This window comes from Antedon mediterranea, chromosome 8 (assembly GCF_964355755.1).
Source record: "Antedon mediterranea chromosome 8, ecAntMedi1.1, whole genome shotgun sequence".
Classification (NCBI taxonomy): Eukaryota; Metazoa; Echinodermata; class Crinoidea; order Comatulida; family Antedonidae; genus Antedon; species Antedon mediterranea.
In genome coordinates, this window is record NC_092677.1 from 28,188,018 (window position 1) to 28,205,491 (window position 17,474).

The following is a 17,474-nucleotide window of genomic DNA, read 5'->3' on the forward strand; positions in this document are numbered from 1 at the left end:
AGTGATATGACACTGTATCAAGTTGTTAGCTACAATACAATCTTATTCTTACTGATTATTTCTATGTATGTAGTGATATGACACTGTATCAAGTTGTTAGCTACAATACAATCTTATTCTTTCTGATTATTTCTATTTATGTAGTGGTATGACACTGTATCAAGTTGTTAGCTACAATACAATCTTATTCTTTCTGATTATTTCTATTTATGTAGTGGTATGACACAGTATCAAGTTGTTAGCTACAATACAATCTTATTCTTTCTGATTATTTCTATTTATGTAGTGGTATGACACAGTATCAAGTTGTTTGCTACAATACAATCTTATTCTTTCTGATTATTTCTATTTATGTAGTGGTATGACACAGTATCAAGTTGTTAGCTACAATACAATCTTATTCTTTCTGATTATTTCTATTTATGTAGTGGTATGACACTGTATCAAGTTGTTTGCTACAATACAATCTTATTCTTTCTGATTATTTCTATTTATGTAGTGGTATGACACTGTATCAAGTTGTTTGCTACAATACAATCTTATTCTTTCTGATTATTTCTATTTATGTAGTGGTATGACACTGTATCAAGTTGTTTGCTACAATACAATCTTATTCTTTCTGATTATTTCTATTTATGTAGTGGTATGACACAGTATCAAGTTGTTTGCTACAATACAATCTTATTCTTTCTCACTAGGGTGATTCAAGATACTTGATAACCAACTCAAAAGATCAAAGTATTAAACTTTGGGATTTAAGAAAGTTTGCTTCAAAGGACACCGTGGACCTAGCAAAGAAGGCAGTTGCGCAGCAGAGCTGGGACTATAGGTGGCAGCCTGTTCCAAGAAGATGTAAGACTCAACATCTTTGAATAGGAATAGGGCCGTAGCCAGCATGATGCAGACGAGGCACAAGCCTCATCTGAAATTTTCAATTTTCACTACCAACCCAAATTCCCCAGCAGAGATCGTTAATTATATTTAAAGCATCTTTGCCTCATCTGTTTTTTACTTCTTGCTACGCCCTTGAGGGAGCTTTTGCCTTTTTTTTGTATATACCATATACTTTCACAGTAAAGAATTTCTTATACTTAGATTTCTGGCTGTTTAACTTTTAGTTTTGATCAAGCTTTTTGCTTATTTATATCTCCATTGTCATTCCTTCAGTAACTATCCTTTTTATTTATATATATTTTAATAAATAAATTTCAGCCAATAGAAAGAAGATTATAAAGGATGACCCATCACTGATGACATATAGAGGTCATGCTGTTTTACAAACGCTAGTTCGTTCTTACTTCTCTCCAGTTTTTACTACCGGACAGGTAATGTTTTTTAAGTTGTGCTTTATAACTTAAAGCTCTGTCTACACTCTCAAACTAGTTAAAACAATGTGATGTGCCCAAATGTGGTAGTGATACACCCAAATGTGGTAGTGATATACCCAAATGTGGTAGTGATACACCCAAATGTGGTAGTGATACACCCAAATGTGGTAGTGATATACCCAAATGTGGTAGTGATATACTCAAATGTGGTAGTGATATACCCAAATGTGGTAGTGATATACCCAAATGTGGTAGTGATATACCCAAATGTGGTAGTGATATACCCAAATGTGGTAGTGATATACCCAAATGTGGTAGTGATATACTCAAATGTGGTAGTGATATACCCAAATGTGGTAGTGATATACCCAAATGTGGTAGTGATATACCCAAATGTGGTAGTGATATACCCAAATGTGGTAGTGATACACCCAAATGTGGTAGTGATATACCCAAATGTGGTAGTGATATACTCAAATGTGGTAGTGATATACCCAAATGTGGTAGTGATATACCCAAATGTGGTAGTGATATACCCAAATGTGGTAGTGATATACCCAAATGTGGTAGTGATACACCCAAATATGGTAGTGATATACCCAAATGTGGTAGTGATATACTCAAATGTGGTAGTGATATACCCAAATGTGGTAGTGATATACCCAAATGTGGTAGTGATATACTCAAATGTGGTAGTGATATACCCAAATGTGGTAGTGATATACCCAAATGTGGTAGTGATATACCCAAATATGGTAGATGGGCACAATAATGCGTACATTTTGTAGATAGAGCTTTACATTATTCTGAATATTGCAACATTTTAAACCAACATAAATGCTTGTTAAAAATAGTAAACACCTTAAATCTTTAATAATGTTCTTTCCAACTTAATACTGTACAATTATTTTGTGTAAAACAGTATGCTTTGTAGCATATGTACTATGCATAAATAAATGTAATCAGTTCATAAATAATTTATTTATAGCGGTATATCTACACTGGATGTGCAACCGGAGCTATTGTCAGTAAGTATATACTTTTGTAATTTTTAAAACTTTTATTTTCCACATTTTATAATGTGAATTTTATAATATTTTAACACACTTCATCATCATCATCATCATCATCAAGATCATCATCATCAAGATCATCATCAAGATCATCATCATCAAGATCATCATCATCAAGATCATCATCATCAAGATCATCATCATCAAGATCATATAATTAACTGAATCCATCATGAATAGAATTATGAAGTTAACTTTGTATTGCTTTAAAGTATACGACGTGCTGACAGGTCAGGTCGTGTCAAAATTGAAAGGTCATGAAGGATGTGTAAGAGATGTTTCCTGGCACCCATTTGACAATAACATTATTAGTACATCTGTAAGTACATTTATACATTTTTAATTTGTTTTATCAAAATTCCTTATGTACAAAATAAGCAAAATATCACTTTAATACCCTTTTCACATCTGCAAAATGTAACAACTTGTAACAAGTTGTAACCAGGTTTACATAGTGTGAAGAAAATTTTGTGGAAAATCTCCCCAAGATTTCACAGGGGTCCCTTGTGAAATCTTGGAAGAAAATCATACCTACAAAAGGCCTGTGTTTTTTTTCTCGAGATGTTCCCAGTTCTTACTGGTATTTACGGACCAATCATAGTAATCAAATAGCGCGCAACTATTCTTTCCTCCAGAGATTTCACAAGGTTTGTGTATGCGTGTGTGAAAACATGTAATAAGTCGGGAGATCAAACCTTGTTACAAGTTGTGACAATTTATGCAGATGTGAAAAGGGTATAAGCCAGTGCCTTGTGAGGAGCCTCTGGGTGAAATAAAAAAAAACAAAAACAATCGTTACTTTACTCAACGTGAAGTTACTGCAGGCATTTAAGTACCTTTAATGTGTTAGTCTTTATAGTCTAAGCCCATATTTAATGTTGATTTACAGTGGGATTCGACACATGGCCTTTGGGAATACTGCGGCCAAAAGCCTTATGACCGAGACGAACGTGAACGAGAACTTGGGGAAAGTGACGATGATAGCGATGATGATAATGACGATATGAAATCATCTGCTAGTAGAAGACTTAGAGTAACTTCTGTTCTAGACCTATAGTGAGATATTCATGTAAGTAACAATTTATTACCCATTTTATGTTCTGTCAATGGATGTCACTGTTTATTATTTATAGTGCATTTTATTTACATAATGAATAAAAATGCAGTAAATTGTGTTTTCCTAGACAATGTGCTTCTTTAAATGGAGGTGCTACCATCAAATAAGGTTTACATTATAAGTATGTTAAACCATTATATTTTATCAGGTCAATTGGATTTCTTGTTTGAAATGTGCTTCCATCACAACGCTCAGTTATTTCTATCATCATGGTCATTCTCCTACACTGGCATCTGATTGGCCAATTCTATCAACGTTCTTAAATACCATTCTATCACCATGATAAAATTTGGATTGTATTTACCTGGCAAATTCTAACAACATAAAAATCAACTGTGTTGTTTTGCGAACGCTCTGTTTACAGTGTGGTATGACGTCACCTCTGTGTGGTTGAGGGCGCTGTGTTTCACTGCAATTGTTGTTGACGGCGCTGTGTTTCACTGCATTTTTTGGGTGATGGGTGGCGGATTGTTGGTCCAGTTTCTTGTTTAAATTTCGTAGATTGTAGTAAAGTCAGAGATACTTTAACCTTTAACCTAAAAACATTCAAACTAGTTCAGTGTTTGTATGACTACAAAAAATGACTAAAATTCTCTAATAAGCTCACATATACAAAGCATTAATCACCAGCTAATCCCTTTTTCTAAAAAACACAATCATAGTCATTTTATAAAACCGCGTGTTTATTCTTTCTTTTGTAACCTGATTCACTTATGTAATTCATTCAGTTATGATGACATATCATATTTGATAGATTTATTAAACCACTATGTATACCCTACATATGTAGGTTTATGCTGTAGTTCACCTCGGCATACATCATTCTTGAGAGTTTTATCCAATTACCACGTTGTCAATGTTTTCATACTACAGTATACAGACAATGTATTCTCATTCACAATAGTGAATATAAATATGTTGTAACCTAAAGTGTTTTTGTTGTTAGGATTGCAATGCCCTCATACTATTGATATGAGCTAATTGCTATCGGGTATAATTGGTTTCACTAAAAGAAATTTCTGAAATAAAAACAAATTATTTATTATTTTTACATTCATGGTTATTTGAAACAAACCACATAACCTTTTAGTTATTGCATTTACATAATTACATATTACCCCATCATATTGCATATTACCCCATCATAACAATATAGATGCATATTGTTCACGCTGCAATCAAATGTTTTTATATTTAACTTTAATGAGATGATAATATCTTCTATCGCGTCGAGAATAAAAAAATAATATTATTGTTAATGGTAATAATAATTGCATTATGCTTGGTTTCCACGAGAGATGGAACGCAAGGACGTAAGTACAATCTAAGTGACTTGACCAATCAGAAGCGATAGATTATTCAAACTGTCGCTTGTCATTGGTCAACTCGTTTGCATTACGTTACGTCATTGTGTCTATAGTGGGTGGGTACCACGCTTTATGTCAAAGCCTCACTGCCTAAAACTAAAAATGCCAGATAAGACAAATGTTTACAAAGTTGAATTTGTTTTAATTGTATTTTATGACAATAATGTAAAGTGATTTTGTAAATAATGAAATATATAACATGAATCACATAAGGTTAGTGTCTTGATCGATAATTCTCAATTACGTAGGATTGTTGTCATTGTAAATAAGAAAAGAGTTCACTTACCAGGAATCTGTACAGTTTTTAGCATTTAAATTATTATTCGCTGTCTATGAGGATTAGTATGTATTTTTCCCTAAATTCGTTAGGTTGTGTTGCTAACAATGTTCGAGTTGATGTACGACGCGTGTTGGTACGTGAGGTTGATAATACCTTAATTCTTGTTAACAAATCAATAAAAACATATCTAATTTCAATAGCGTTTGATTTCAATCATTTAATAAATGTACCAACATAACTGAAATAACAGCATATAACAATACATGAACACAAATAAATGATCCAGCTAATAAAAGACAACGTCGGATCGATGGCGCTTCACAAAATGAGGTTACTTATTAAGTGAATTTTGTAATAAAAAAAAAATCTTTTACCTTTGGTTGTTTTTTGTTACAAAAAAATCAATAAAATTGTGAAGAATTGTTTCGTGGATGTAAACAACAGTTCATCTAATCGATTTTGGAAGAGATTTTTTCAGGGTGATTGACCATATTGCAATAATGATAAGAGACAAACAAGCGATTCTCCGCATTCCTAAGTCCTCTACTTATGTCGCGTGTTTTATACTGATGAAATTCATGCTTGCATTTGATCGTATTTGGACGAGACGAGTAGATACAATCTGATTTTTAAAATATCACATACAATCTGTTGAGTGGTAAGCTGAAAAAAAAAGCAAATATTGAAAGATTTAATATAATATAATATTTAATTAAAACATACATAAGAATTGTTATTGATTGATATAGCAACACTCTCTGGGTGCTTCAATGCTTTTATGTACTTGAAATCCTTTGGTATACCCTTCCATTTCAACTTGTGACGTTGCAATACTTAATTTGTTTTAACATAACATCATCCTAAACCACTACAACAAAGCATTGCTATTGAAAATAAAGAAAAACATTTGGTTCGATCATTCCTTGATTGTTTCACTTTAAAAAAACAACATATCTTATTTAATAACGAGTTATTTACGACCATACTGCGTTGAAACACCTGTTTTTGTACGAGCACTGAAGTTAAGCAGCGTTGGGCCCAGTTGTGTTCTGGATTGGAGACCGCCTTGGATCGCGTCGGGTGGTGTATAGAGTGATAGTGTAATAATAATATCGAACTAGCATGTGATAGGCATGGGTTCGAGCTTATCTGTACCATCTATTCTCATTTTCCCATCCTGCGGATGGGATGTAAAACCGTTGATCCTGTGTACATATAGTACACGTTAAAGAACTTGTTACACTATTCGAAAAGAGTAGGGGATCGTCTCCCGGTGTGCTGACCTGGTAGGCGCTGCACTGCTGGCTGTCGTGTGTCCGTGGAGGGCCTAATTCGAATTTCCTAAGTTTCCAGTTAAGCTTGAGGTCCACGAATAAATACATTTACATTTTTACATTTATTTTATTTGTGGATACTTAATCGTTTAGAAATTTACGAGTAACTTTAAACTTTAAAACACGGTTATCGTCAAAATATCCCTGACTAATGTGTGTTCGCAAATGTCGGTGGCGTGGGCCTCAATTATAAGCAAATAGGCGAATGTCAATATTATTTAGTGGTTGACATTGAGGCTACGTACTAATTGAGATAGTAATATCTCCGGTATAAGTATGGTAGCTAATTTAGTTGTGGCAGAGTCTGCAATTGGTACATGATTCAGTGAGTTACTGTTGTATGTAGAATTCCAATTTAAATGGAATACTAACTAAACGTATATTAGATATTTTAGTTACAACAACTTATAGAATAGCAATATTATGGTTGTGTATTGAAATAGATTTATGTACACTTAATGATAGATTGCTTATACATGACTAAGTCATTGCGTGGCTCTCCTTCCTTTTTTAATTTTCATGTTGTGAATTATTATGTTTCTCTCATAATTTTCAATTTTTCATAAACACATATTTTAGATTTGTTCGTGCTTAGCTATCATCAGTTGATTAATCATTTCTGTATATTATTTTTATACTAAAGGTTTGTTAATTTTGTCTTTTGATTATATACTTTTATTAATTTTGCTGCTTAGGCTATTGTTATTTTGCTTAGGCTATTGTTATTTTGCTTAGGCTATTGTTATTTTGCTTAGGCTATTGTTATTTTGCTTAGGCTATTGTTATTTTGCTTAGGCTATTGTTATTTTGCTTAGGCTATTGTTATTTTGCTTAGGCTATTGTTATTTTGCTTAGGCTATTGTTATTTTGCTTAGGCTATTGTTATTTTGCTTAGGCTATTGTTATTTTGCTTAGGCTATTGTTATTTTGCTTAGGCTATTGTTATTTTGCTTAGGCTATTGTTATTTTGCTTAGGCTATTGTTATTTTGCTTAGGCTATTGTTATTTTGCTTAGGCTACTGTTATTTTGCTTAGGCTATTGTTATTTTGCTTAGGCTATTGTTATTACTAATACATTCTGTGTCAGATAGATTATTAGTTATCCGCAATATGCGGATAACTCATTGTTATTGTATTGAATCATCTTTTGTTTGTATTATTCTTCTTTCTTTCTTTCTTCCTTTATGCGAGTCACGTTTCTCTGAAACGTTTAAACAGAACATATCATAACGTTTGTCAACATGCCCACATTTACGTAAACTTGTGTACATCCTATTTTTGCAACGTGACTTGCGCGCGATTCTATGAATTTCAATTGATCATAGATTAAAAACCAAAAGTAATATTATTTTAAGTATACTAAAAGTTTGTTTTATGTTTTTGATTACTTTTATTTTATTAATTTTGTTTGGATCAGTTATTAGCATTAAATTCTTTGTCAGAGATTATATTCTTGTTATTTTAGTAAAACCTCTTGTATATGTTCTTATTAGTAGTATTATTTTGACCAAACCTTTGGATCGTTACCTGAAATACAATATTCAACTTCAATTTAATTTTAAGTATAGGTTCATTTTTCTCCAGCTGGTCAGCAGCGAATTTAAAATAAGAACAACAAACTTGATTATATTTGAGTGCCTGTTATTTAAGATGACTCTATCGTGTCCTCGGGCAAATTTACAAGAAAGTCCTGCAAATTTCCAAGAGCAAGAAAGGGTTAAAAATTCGTTACTTTTATCAGAACATTTTAGTTAATATTTCTGGCCAAGATACAACTAGATTACGTGGCAAATATTTGTTATGTCAGGTGTGTTAATATAATCTCGATAGAAAAGTTTAGGGCATAAGGTATCTCAGCATCCGTAAGGTTTATGGTCAAACAGCATAGGGTCAGTTTAGGTGGTTAATATAGTTTTCTGACGACTTCTAGAGAATTGGGCCATGCGACTGCTGTAAATATTAGGCCTAGTGTTTGTGTACAGCACAGTCGAATCTGAGTTATTACATTTATACATCTCTTTATAATTCTTACTTGTTTCTATCGAATTGTGTAAGATTATTTTGTTTAATATATGGGTGATGTTCATCTCTCATCAAAATATGCTTGCAAAATTAGGTTAGCACGACTGACCGATGATGTTTGTAGCCCCTTTAGACCGTAGGATGAGTGGAGAAGCCCACAAAGATTGTATTCTATATAGCAATACTGTAGCAACAATCAATTCATTTAACTACCGTAAGTGAAACTGTGCTAGTATTTAAATGGCAGGATATTCTGAAACGATTCTTTCTCTTTGCCTTCTCAACGTCTCAGCGTCTCCTAGTCTAATGTCAAAGTAATATTGTGTCCGTTAAATGTTTAACACGGTGACATTAACAAATATATTTTATTATTTATGAATAATGTTATTATGACAGTGTTGAAGATAGATATGGGCGTTGGTTGGTGTACTTTTGTTTAGAAACAAAAACCAGAACCATGCTGCCACTACTTAGAAAACATACTAACTCGTTTTGCTCATAAAAAAAATGAACATGAATTGTAATTCTCGTGTACATAATGTAGATAATTAGGCTGCCTCTTTTAAATACAACAATTGTTATGTCTGTCTGTATAATGTGTGTAAATAGATAATTATTCACAGTAACTATCAGTTCCCAATACTATTTATAACTAATTACACTTTTACCAACTTACCTTACTAGTTTAATCAAGGTGGGAGTTCAAAAAGAAAATGTTGTCTTTAAAATGTGTACATTATGATTAAGTCGCTAATGTACAGCCTTCTGAATCATTATATATTGTAAATATTACAATATTGTTTTAGTTATTTATCTCTTGATAATAAATTGGAAATGGAAATTGATTGCGCTTGGCTGCCGAGGCTGCTTATCGGATGATTTGCTAAATCTCTACTATTCGTTTTTGTGTAAAACGTCATTAGGTCCATCGCTATACGCTTGTTTAATAGTGTGTTTGGTACAACGTACAGTGTTTACTATTTGAATTTACCGTACATTTAGCATAATATTTTTTATTCTACTGAAACGGACAACTTAACGGTACACCACTTAAATGTTCCCCCTATTGACACACTGTGCACAATCTCGCCCTTCAACGTCATCACAAAGCTAACGAGCTCGTCCACATTTATAAGGTCTCGTGTGTGTTGTTTTCACAAACCGACATTTGGACCATTACACTTATTTTGTGACAATTAGGGCATCATTACCACCTACAGACGGTAAAAGAAAGATGGTGAAAATATAATGATTGTGCTATTTCTGTCGAAACCTAAACTAACATAAGTTATTGACGATTCGGCAATTAAAGGCCGCTTTGATTTGGTCACTTGATTTATGGAACATTATTGAAATTCAATTTGTGCTCATAAACATAATTATTTTATTTTAGGATTCAATTCACCAAAGCCTACATTGCTGTAATTTATTGATATCGCATTGATACAGATACAATGCGATTCATTTTTGTATAGGCCTACCATATAAAATGGTTTTAACTTAAGAACGTTACTTAAAAACGTGAAATTTACGTTACTTATGATTAATTAATGTATTTATTAAAATATGATTTCTCATCGAGTGCAATTAAAGCGAAGATTTAACACGTGATGCGTTTAAGCTTGGTACCCACTTTTAAACGCACAGTGTGCGACGTACGCGCGAGTCGTGATTTGTTGCGCGCGTTTAAGCTTGGTACCCACCTTTAAACGCACAGTGCGCGACAGTTCGGATGATCTATTTGTCGAGTCGTGATTTGTTGCGCGCGTACGAACAACGTGTTTCGTCCAATGACAAGCAAGCTTTGCGACCGGTATTAGATATGTGTTGAACTTCGAAATCCGGAAAAACTACAACAAATTACAATTATGAAAAAAATTATAATTACCGTACTGTACTTCATTAAAAGGGAAATGTAGTACGCATCATGAAAAATAATTGTGTACGATTGTTCGGACGTTATTATACAGATTTCTATACAGTTACTGTTAAAAAGGAAGTAGGCCGGAAATAAAAGTATGCCACAATAGCAAGTAGTAGGCCAGCATATCAAGTAGGCCAGAATAGCATTGCTATTAGAATTAAATTAACTTACAAATCCAAATAATTAAGTAATTATAATTATGTCAATTAGTCTTGTAAGATTTTCGATCACCCAAATTTTAATCTAAAACGGATCTTATCGACTTTCATCTAAAATCGCATTATATGCAGTCAGATGTTATTAAAAGTGTTTCCTCAATATCTAGTTTTGTTAAATGAAATAATTTTGCTTTGTATACGAACGATAGTTTTTTTGAAGTGGTTTGATTATGTATATTAAGACATTTGTGAATTCATTCGGGTCTTACTAACGTGTTGTGTATACACACACTTTGATGATACCAAAATAGACGTTGCTAAGGTCAAACAGATACGTTGCTAGCGTGTAAATTAACGACACAAAGTAGCTTTAATGTCCATGATTATTATAAATACAACAAAACCGATGCCGATAATACTCAGAATATTGAGTGCACAGCGCTCACTACTTAAAATTAATAAAAGAAAATCTTGATTCTGTGCAATCTAATTCGTCACTGACACCACAAACGTGAAGGCTTATAGTTTGAAGCGCGCGATTACAATGCACATATTTGTACGCGAGCGTAGTAATTAATTATTGTTACAATTAATTAAGTAGTAGTGTAGTGTCAATGCGTGTCTTTTTAAGCTGAAGGATTGCTATCCAAACAATACCCCATTGCCCTGGCCATACGTTTTCTGAGTGGAATCTCCTCATCGTCGGGCCGCACGTGGTGTTGCTTTTCGCCTCCAATATAATTAAAGTATATTACCAATAGATTTATAAGTTGGTATGTCATTGACATGGAGATTAAATCATAATAGAATGTAATCCGTCAGTTAAAATCTGAATCATATATACTTGAAGTCGTATGCATCCTTAGCAACTAGCCGCTGGAGCTACTTAATCTAAGTACAGATATATATCCCTGGTAATAACTGGAAATATATCAAATATGACAAAACGTGCCAGTGATGTAATACCTTTCTTTACTAAGAAAAGAAACAGTTATTTATTTCACGGATCTAAGATGTATCGGTATTTTGTATGTTTATTCTTGATCGCATCTAATCTACCACCTTCAGGATCCGTTGACGGATTATCGTTTTCCTACGAAGAAGCGTCCGGGACAGGCTACCACAATACGTACAACTTTTATTATGGCGGCAGTGGTAAACCAACTATTGATGGAAACTCCGGTTTTGCCTTATCCTTTTCACAACAAGATGCCCTTCGGACTTGGCAGAGTCTTTTTGATAACATGTCCGGTACGTTTAGACGTGACTCCATCGAATCCAGCACTTCTCCAATACAATTTAATTTGAAACAGCAATGTGAGATGTTGACATTATTTAGAGGTTTCTTTACTGGTGCAAGATATGCTGATGCAAGTGTATGTACATCAATATTAGGATCGTCAGGTGATTCAGCACGAGTAGGAGTCTCATCAACAACAACTAGTGGATTCAATGGTTTAGACGATGAGCCTACTGGATGTAGTGCTTTATCAGACATTTGCCAAACTGTTACCAATGTGGCGACACCGAGTATAGGTTTTACTATCGATGGAAATGTGCCTGTTGTTATTCCGCAGGTCAGTGTTTTCCACGTTTGGATACAGCAGTAGTAGTTATGCTGCAACATGTAGTAGTTCTTATTTAGCATAGTGTAGTAAGTTGTAGCACATTATGGCATCCTATAGTGTAGTTGTTTCGCCGCTGCAACATGTAGTCGTAGTGTCAATCGATAGGTAACGGAATTTTGTGTAGTTAGAGTAGAAAAGTTTCTCTTTTTAATTCACAAGAAAGTCAACGGACTGGAATTTTCTTTCTCAATTCGGTTTTTACGATTGAAACTAAACATAATCCTTTTCTTTAGCTTGCAGAGCTTGGATACAACCAGGAGTTTCTAGAACATGATTGCGTATCTTCAGATTGTACTTGGCCACCCTTTGCTTTCAATGACTTAAGGTGTACATGTTGCCAGACAACACGTGGTGAAAACGCGTTAGTTGTAGGATTAGGTCCAAGTATTGTGGTTGCAAAGGTTGCTGTTACCAAGGGCAACTGTGTAGCCAAATTACAGCCCGTTATATAAGTTATATACAGTAGCTATAATTACTAATAACTCGACCGCAAATATTTTATAGAATTTTCTATTTTGATGATCCAAAATGTGGTCATCTAAAAGGAAAGTTAGAGATTCAGATGAAACTTTTCACTTATACAAATCAGTCAGACTATTTTTGTAACTTAAGTTTGTGAATATTGATACTGCTTACATTTGGGTCTTTTCGGTGTGTTTTCGGTATATAAATGTGTCGTTATGTCCCCCATTACAGGTTGTCGTGAACAATACATAATGTTGTTTGTGAAGAAAAATTATTTGAAAAATACTTGAACCGAATAAAACATCACGAATAACAAACAAACGTTAAAATAACAATTTATGCTATTGATCGTTTATTCTACCATCTCTTTTATATCATGCGTTTTCTGACAATATTAATTTACAGCATTAGGCAAGCTAACAAAACACTTTTACTTTTCTACTAAACTGTAAAAACTGGCCTCGTTTAGTAGTCCAACTTAAACTAAAACACGAAACAGTTACTAATTGTTTTTTTAATATAAAAGATTAAAACAGTTAAACTATTGATTAATATTTGGATCATGATAACAATATTGATAACAAGATTGTTAACAAGTCAGAAAACCAACTAACTATAGACCTGTATAATGAATAGGTCGTGATGATATTTAGATTATGATTATTTTCAAACATAACCTGTAATTCGATTGATTAGAAATCAAGAACAACTCGTCGAGATATTCTAACCAACATATTAAAATTTTATACATTTGCCAAAGCGGAACAATTATCCAAACACCATTTTATTAACAGTCTGTTCTGCACATGAACAAAAATAGGTTTACCAGAGAAGAGTGCGATTTTTGTAATCTCACTCTTATCTGGTTTTCTCATGCATAAAATGAGCAGTTTGTTCATATTTTCTTCTAATTTTTTTTTTAAACACAATATAATTTGCGCTCTTTAATACTCTTTTACTTACAAACTTCAACATTTAAATTAAAAACAAAATATTAGGAACTCGACTTTGCCAATACCAGACTGATACTCTCCCCAAAGCAGACTTATGGTTCAAAATGTCCCAAATTCTTTTATATTGAATACAATTATTTCCAGAATACCAGGCTAGGTAGCCCAAGAGTATCCACCTATTATACTGTAATAGGCTGATACCAACAAAATATTTAATTATACAAAAACACTTTTCATTGTTAGTTTTCTATAACAACGATTTCACTGGCGTGGTCGCATTAAAGAACATTGGTAAACATTTAAATCCTGTTTTCCACATTCTTAAAACAAAACAAATCACAATGAAAGTATGACTAAACATTGTTCATTTAGTATATACATGTTTGTCTAGTCACTGTTAAGTATCCAAACAATCTACTTAACTATAAGTTCATATTAAGAGTTACAATTTCAACAACTGACAATGGATCAGTCGTTGGGCCTATTGAATCATCAAACCTGATTTTCAACTATAAATATTTTTTTATCAATATAGGGAATGTAACTTTACAAAAGTGTTCATGAAGTGTTTCATGGGTACGTTTATATTTCAATTGTAAATATTACACGAAAAAATATAAATAATTTTGTCGATTCTTATCGTATACTTTCTTTCGGCTTTTTTCCAAAGCCACTACTAACTAATATCAGGAATATAGTCTATTTTGACAATTTATTTTATAGACATACAAAAATCAAAAATTAAAAACAATACGAAAATTTAAATATACATATTAAACGCATTATTGATATTGTTTAAATAAGTGTACTCCAAATACATATTAAACGCATTATTGATATTGTTTGATTACATTTACCGTTCACTTTTACGGAATAGTTTCACGTTGCGCGCATGCGTAAATACCTCGATAATGATGTATTTCAGTTGCAATAAAATAGTCAATTGTCGACGTGACATTTGTCATATTCAATGAGCATTATTGAGACGGCATGTCGCTATTTTATTATTCATTTCAATTTGATCATAAAGGTCTCAGTAGGTCAGTAATTTGTATTATATGTTATTAATTGTGTTATATCACAGTTGCTCTCTTTTCACTTCACAATATAATTCAATTCAATCAATTTAATCTCTTTTATTCGGAATATTTTATCCTATCAAAAACAAAACAAAAACCTATAGCCTAAATAGAAAAAAAAATCACAAAATCTAAGCCTAAATATATAGAATATATTCTCCATCGTCAATACATATTTGAGTTATAGAGCATAATGTTTGCAAACACAAGCAACAAGAATATTACAACTATTCAACATGATAAGCTTTAACCCGCACAGAAGTCACAGGACCTGCAGTACTGTCCTTCCGTGTAAATATCCATGTATGCAACGGTATTTTAGTGTTAGGCTTTGTTCCGACTAAGACGCAACTCAACGCAGGACATACGCGCGACGCCATTCCGTTGTCTCCAAGTGAAAACCAACCTAAATGTTTAACCATGAGTTTTGATGAAATAGCAAATAATGCAATATGCATAAGTGTATACGTGAATATATGGCAATGGTAAATTTCTTATAATTTATAGCATATTTGGCAATAAACCTGGTTTTGCAAATTTATATGAAATGTTCGATTGATTTATAGTTATTACATTGTTGGGAAAAGAAAGATCTTAGTACAAAAATATTTTTTAGAAAGAAAAGAAGAGAGAAACCATAATAAATGAATGAATGATTTTGTCCAACCAACTGAAATTGTTTTTGGGCTGAAGTATGGTGAGTCAAATTTGCGTCAACAGTTTTGTCTGACATTTGATAATTATTCGTTGTCGACTGTTGAGATATTCGTCAACTTGTATCATGTCGACCGTTGATCGTCAAAATGTATAAATCAATATTCCGCCGCCGTTAATTGGTAGTCGCACCTTTTCATATTTACAATTTACCAATGAGTCAACTGTATGCAGTTCAAACTATATAATGCGTCGTCAAGTCTATCTTTGCGTCAACTTTTGGTCTAGTTAGCATCTCAGATAACAGAGCCTACCAAATGTGTATAAACATCAAAGTCAATGTCGCAGTCTTCATGGATTATTGATTGTTTTTTCTACATTAAAATTCACGTACTTCAAATGTGGTACTTTAATCATTGGGTAGATTTTCAATTTTTGGTGAAAAATGTAGTATAATAATGAATTTGTTAAGGTTTTTGTTTCACTGAACCAGACATACATAACTAAGCATGAAACATAAGCGACTACAAATTACACTACTTAGAAACCCACCGTACAGCTCAGAGCATTCTAATTTCTTAAGATAAAATTCTCCGTGGGTTTATTGTTCAAAGTTGATACTAACCTAGTATTATACTTGTGATTTTAGAAACCCCATGTACACAGTAAACAGTATGTTGTGAACAACACTTAGGCATTTGCAAAATATGAACCAGAATGCTTAATATGTATTTCCTCTCGTTTAATTTAAACTAAGTAGAAATAATTACCTTGGCCTGATCGAACAATTATGATCCGATTGCTCACTTAATGAAAATTCAAGTGGATTACAAGAAGAAGTGTTAATGCATAATGTAAAACCCCTTCTTGATGGGAAATATTTTCGCGATTTCGTGAAATTCGCGACGGTTTATTTTACCGACTGTAATAATAATCATGATTAATTTAATGTTTAAAAACTAGGCGTAACATGGATTCAACAGTTCAAGATCAATATACCATCAATTTCACTAAGCATGCGCAAACTACAGTGAAACCAAAATGCATGCAATTCAGTAACTATAATAAATTACTTAACAGAAGCAAAAGTCTGCAAGTAAGAGGTAGAAAAGCGCAATAACTATGTGCTATAGAAACAAACCAAGTTCTTTAAATTTGAATCTATACAGCATCAGCATAGTCTGCTTTCTCTTTCTGTGGCTATTGACATGATGATTTTTAAATCATACATTTTTTCACCAAGGCCCGTGGAGTAAAACCATGTTGTCAAATGCTATAAATTATCTATTCCTTTTCTGGTATTTACATGGAATTCTTCAGTTTCTGATATTTTAACGAAGCATTGTGTGCGTTTTGTACTCAATAAGTTCGTTCTCGTTACAACGTATTGTGCATGGATACATTTTCTATAATGTCTGTCGTTTTCTTTTATGCGTACTGCCATTTTACTTTTTGTTGAAATTGGTTCAAAGTGAGTTGTTTTCCCAGAATGACGTGAACATATACACAAAATGCCTGCAATTGAAAAATGGCTGTTTTAGAGAAACAAATAACTGATACATCACTATTCACTCTTAAATGAATGAAATAACTGTTTTTAGATTTATAAAAAGGAAGATTAAAACTAATTGATTTTGTTAGAAAGGTGTCATATAATAGCGCAATCAATGGAAATATATGCTTTTCATGCCTTTTGGTGAGGGTAACGTAAAAAATGTGTATATTAGGAAGAAACATGCAAATTATAGACCATTTATGCGAGATTTAGCCGACATTGTGTTTCCGAACAGTTATTATTTATGTATTTCTATTTATTTATTGCTGGTCCGCCAGATAGTCTGATGACTTTCCCGCCTTGGCTGCTTTTCTTATATCTCGAATTGCTTTCCTCCAGTACTGTTTTATTTCCAATATTTTATTTTTAATTTCTGGATTTATGTTCAACGCTGGTGACGCCGTTCGTTCACATAAATGGTCTATTACTAATTAGTTGATGGTGAACTTTGTCGCCTAATATAGAGTAGTGACAGTGCAGCAATAGAAATCATACAATTACCATTATCGTACTAGCTGTAGGTTTGATGATAGTTGT

At 32.9% G+C, this 17,474-nt stretch overlaps 3 protein-coding genes across 4 annotated transcripts in view; 2 read left to right on the forward strand and 1 right to left on the reverse strand.

Moving 5' to 3' along the window:
* Positions 1-17,474, forward strand: part of LOC140057464 (DDB1- and CUL4-associated factor 11-like) — a 69,307-nt gene that overhangs the window by 5,770 nt on the left and 46,063 nt on the right. The window contains exons 11-16 of one of the 2 annotated variants that reach the window (XM_072103138.1): positions 699-852; positions 1,213-1,325; positions 2,317-2,356; positions 2,614-2,720; positions 3,291-3,470; positions 3,667-6,931. In XM_072103138.1, the coding sequence (XP_071959239.1) occupies positions 699-852; positions 1,213-1,325; positions 2,317-2,356; positions 2,614-2,720; positions 3,291-3,458 (582 nt within the window). In that variant the 3' untranslated portion in view covers positions 3,459-3,470; positions 3,667-6,931. Of the gene's footprint in view, positions 1-698; positions 853-1,212; positions 1,326-2,316; positions 2,357-2,613; positions 2,721-3,290; positions 3,471-3,666; positions 6,932-17,474 lie in introns of those variants that run through there. The other variant, XR_011846943.1, reaches the window with a different exon arrangement.
* Positions 11,117-12,997, forward strand: LOC140057465 (uncharacterized). Its single transcript, XM_072103139.1, has 2 exons — positions 11,117-12,180; positions 12,465-12,997. The coding sequence occupies exons 1-2, from the start codon at positions 11,542-11,544 to the stop codon at positions 12,681-12,683; spliced, it is 858 nt and encodes a 285-aa protein (XP_071959240.1). The 5' UTR covers positions 11,117-11,541; the 3' UTR covers positions 12,684-12,997.
* Positions 13,128-17,474, reverse strand: part of LOC140057466 (thyrotropin-releasing hormone receptor-like) — a 30,880-nt gene continuing 26,533 nt past the window's right edge. Inside the window, exon 4 of the mRNA XM_072103140.1 lies at positions 13,128-16,897. Coding sequence (XP_071959241.1) covers positions 16,656-16,897 — 242 coding nt within the window. The 3' untranslated portion in view covers positions 13,128-16,655. The remainder of the gene's footprint in view (positions 16,898-17,474) is intronic.

Excerpts from the sequence above, each read along its gene's own strand:
- LOC140057465 (XM_072103139.1), top strand. The coding sequence starts at position 11,542 with ATGACAAAACGTGCCAGTGATGTAATACCTTTCTTTACTAAGAAAAGA. Across the intron at positions 12,181-12,464 it reads TGCCTGTTGTTATTCCGCAG|CTTGCAGAGCTTGGATACAA; the intron begins GTCAGTGTTTTC and ends CCTTTTCTTTAG.